Source organism: Panthera uncia (genome assembly GCF_023721935.1).
Source record: "Panthera uncia isolate 11264 chromosome D3 unlocalized genomic scaffold, Puncia_PCG_1.0 HiC_scaffold_8, whole genome shotgun sequence".
NCBI classification, from domain to species: Eukaryota; Metazoa; Chordata; class Mammalia; order Carnivora; family Felidae; genus Panthera; species Panthera uncia.
The window spans coordinates 64,580,589-64,584,482 of NW_026057586.1; the positions used below are offsets into that span (position 1 = coordinate 64,580,589).

Sequence of the window (3,894 nt, forward strand, 5' to 3'; positions counted from 1 at the left end):
CCCCCCGCGGCCGGCTGTCACCCATTGTGCCACCAACACCGCCGGCGCCCAGGCGCGACCCCGCCCCCGCCGGCCGTCATCCCGCCCTGTCGCGATAACCGATTGTCAGCTGGGGCAGTGCCGCTGCGCCAGGGGCTACAGAGGGGAGGAGTGGGCACTGGGCCCCTGGGGGCCTGACCCCTGGCCCTTACAGCCGGGGTGCCCCTCCCAGGATGGGGGGATGGGCCGGGTGTCTCCCAGTGGTCCAGTGCCAGTGTATCCTCCCCGAACTGGCCTTAGGCCTCGTGCTGGGGGTCCTGAGTGAGGCCACCGTCACCGCAGGCCACAGGCTAGGGGAGGGGTCTGTATCCACCAGCCAGCACCTAGACCCTAAGCGGCCCCACCCCACTCCTGTGCATCTTATGCCTCTTCTCCCCACACACCAATTCGAGTGGGCTGATCTGTGGCCAGGCCTCTTCCCCAGACTGGGAGCCTCTAAGGCCTGGTCTGAGTCATCCCTGTGCCCAGAATGGGTCTTCCAACCTAGTGGGTACAGATAGGCTTGTGGCCTCCCACAGGGGCTGGCCTGGCCCCCACTCAGGGAATGCAGGACGTGACAGGAGGCTGACCTGGGCACCCACTGTGAAACCCAGCTGAGGCTGGGGTTAAACAGAGCTGGGAGATCCTGAGAGTGGGGTGGGAGTGGGTAACCAGATGGGCAGGGGGCTCTGGGGCCCTGTTGGAGGCCTTTCTGGCTTGAGCTCAGTCATGTTGGGGGATCTTCTTGGCCTAACTCTGGCACCAAGGTGGCCTTGGCACTCCTCGTCAGAGATAGGAATTCACACAGCGGGTAGATGCCGGGTAGAACCCCGAAGTCCTGGCCCAGGGTGCGGCCCAGCAGGTGGGGTGGGGGCTGGGAGTCACTGGCTGCCAGGTGCCAGTCTCCTGGCAGGGACACGCCCCACCCTGGGACAGGTGAGGCTCTTGGGGAGGGGCCCCTCAACCTCAACCTGCTGGCAAGGGCCTCTCCAGGGAGCCCGGGCCAGGAGCTGTCTTCCTATCAAGGCAGGTCAGACAATGCCTGAGACGCAGGGACACATGCTGCCAGGCTATTGTTTGAAGGAGAGAGAGAGAGAAGGCCCGGGAGACCAGCCCCCACAGCTTCTCCTGGGCCTTGGAGTTACTGGGCCAGGCAGCTGCTGCCTAGCACCACCAGGGACTCCCTCCTGCTGAGGTGTGAGCCCCATCAGGCCTGTGTCTGCCCATCCTTCAAGGTCAGTTAGGAGCCAGCCTCACCTGTCCCCTACCCCTCAGACCAGAGGGAGAGGGCACCATGCAGGTGGAGGGGGAGCCCCAGGAACAAAGCCAAGGAGCCAGGTCTTTGGGACAGGCTCCCCGAGGATCTGGGGGGGGGGGGCTGGAAGAATATGGTAGTTTCACCGTTAATATTGTTTGGGGTTGGTGAGCTTTGGTCTATCCACACTATGAAAGAGGGTGGGGGGTGCTCTGGTGGCCCTCCGTGCCCCCATCCTCTGGCCCCCACCTTGTCTCAGGCAGTGATGGGGGCTCTATTGGCTCTGGTGGCTGCTTCCAGAGCTGACTCCAGTGATTCTAAGAATGGAAATGCCTCGAGAGTCTCAGGCACCGGGAGGAGGTGGGCGCAGCTGTGTCTACAGCTCAGGAAGCCCTGAGAAATATTTGTTGTACTTCATGGGCCAGAGAGAGGGGGTGGCAGGGCCCCTTCCCTGGAGCTCCCCCAGGGAATCCACAGGCCCTGTCTGGGTGAGTTTGGGTGCAGGGGCAGGAGCTGGGAGTGAGACCCTTTCCCTCCTGACATGTCACCCTCCTGACTCTTGCCCTTCTGACGTGGGCCTCCCCAGAGGCTGTGCCTTATCAGTGGAGAAACTGAGGCAGTCTGAGAGTGACAAGCTCCATTAGACACCCAGCTGTGAAGTGCTAAGGCGTAGACCCAGGTGTGTCTGTCTTGGAGATGCCCTGAGCCTGAGATGCCAGCCTGGCTGGCTGGGGGGCTAGGCTGAGGGGCTGCGTCTCTAGTGGACCTACAGGTGGAGATTGGGTGGGACTTGGCCCAGACACTTCCTACAGGTCCACATGGCAGAGGGCTGGGGCCAGTGTGGAGGCTTTCTCGGGGCAAGGACTGAGGGCCCAGCTGGGAGAGCTGAGGGAGGTGCCCTGTGGCTTCCCCCTGCTCTCCTCTGGATGAAAGACTCTCCTGTTCCCAGCTGTGGGCCCACCCCTCCTCCCCAGGTGCCAGGGGCCTCCAGGCCCCACAGCAGCATCATGAGCCTGGACAAATGGACAGAGGCCCCTCAACCAGGGGAGCCAAGAAGGGAGAACCAGGGTGGGGAAGAGCTGGGGGCCGCCTATCCCCACTGATACACAGTCCAAGAAGTATGTCTGTTCTTGTTGCAGCTCCTTTCCAAGCCTCCCTCCTGCCTGGCTGGCTGGTTCTGATTCTGGTAGGGTCCCGGAGAGAGGGGTGAGGAAGGGTTTGGTGCCCAGGAGAGGCCTGTGGCCCCTGGGGTGGTCACAGAGGGTGAGAGCTATACCGGCTTGAGCTTTCCAGCCCTCGTGGGCCCGTCTTGTGGATCAGAGCAGGCGAGGAGGCTGACAGGGAGACAAATGACGGGGAGGGGGTAAGTTCACTCTACACACCATCCCCCCACTTTGGCTGGCAGAAGTGGTCTGGGGGCAGCTGTGGCCAGTGCTGGCTGGCTGCAGCTTCCAAGTTTCCCGGAGGTAGGGTGGGTAGGCCTCTGGTGCTCTAACTGAGCACTTGAGCCCCTTCAAGCCCGGGCGAAGGGGAGGTGGGTCCAGGCTGGGGAGGTGGGCTCTGCCCCCTCCCAGTTCCCACGTGTCTGGAAGGGCCACACCAGTCCAGAACACTCCTGCTCCCATCACACACACATAACATACGAGGGGGGAGGGAGCGTACAAGGAGGGGTGTGGCCGTGGATAGTTAGGACTCCACGACACCGCCGGGAGGTTTCCGGGCCAATTCTATGAGGAGAAAAGGAGTGAGAGGGGCCGCTGCCCGCGTGGGTGCGCATAGGTCCCTGGAGCGTTCTCCCGGCGCCCTCTGGCGGGTGAAAGCCGCGCTGCACCTGGAGGGGGCGAGATGCGGGGCGGCCACAAACCCCGCCCCCTAGGGCCCTTAGGTGGGCCCTGGCTTCCCCACCCTCCCACCCGGGTGGTGGAGACGCCCGGACAGAGGCCACCCGTCCGGCAGCGGGACTCCGCCTCCGTGCCTATGCGCGCCTATGCTGGGCCCTGCCCTCCGAAGCAGCTTTCCGGTGGCTCCGCCCGCGGCCCAATTTCCAAGCGACTGTTTCCCGGCGACCGTGCGGGTGGGGCGGTCTTGTTCCCCGCCCGCCCCGCCTGCCAGCGTCCGCGAGGCCCCGCCTCTGGTTCGGTGCGGGAGCCGGGCCTGCCTGTGGCTGAGACCGCGCGCTGCTGGGGCGGGTCCGCATTGGCAGAGGCATGGCACGCGTGGCCTCTGGGGTCAGCAGCACCGCGGGTGGGCAACGTCCCTTCTCTGGGCCTCAATTCCCGCGTCTGTAAAACGGGGGCGAGAACGGAGCTTCAGGGCAGTACCTCCTGTAAGTCCCTCCTGAAAGCCCTGCCCCTGTGGGTCTGACCCGGTCTGGGGTCCAAACGCAGCGATGGACTCGCTGGCAGCACCCCAGGACCGCCTGGTGGAGCAGCTGCTGTCACCGCGGACCCAGGCCCAGAGGCGGCTCAAGGTGTGTGTGGAGAGGGGAGTGGAATGTGGGTCAGCGTGTGTGTGCCTGCCGGGTCCCGGTCCCAAGGGCTCTGGGACGTGACAGGGACCGGCAGGGCCAGGGTCCACCTGACTGGGCGCTGGGACCCCGAGGGTGGGGGAGGCTCGGTGCC

The 3,894-nt window shown here is 64.7% G+C and overlaps 1 protein-coding gene across 2 annotated transcripts in view; it reads left to right on the forward strand.

Annotated features, from left to right (window-relative positions):
- The first annotated feature begins 3,245 nt into the window (after nt 1-3,245).
- Nucleotides 3,246-3,894, forward strand: part of SEPTIN5 (septin 5) — a 4,282-nt gene continuing 3,633 nt past the window's right edge. The window contains exon 1 of one of the 2 annotated variants that reach the window (XM_049620573.1): nt 3,246-3,599. In XM_049620573.1, coding sequence (XP_049476530.1) covers nt 3,261-3,599 — 339 coding nt within the window. In that variant the 5' untranslated portion in view covers nt 3,246-3,260. Of the gene's footprint in view, nt 3,744-3,894 lie in introns of both variants that reach the window. The other variant, XM_049620574.1, reaches the window with a different exon arrangement.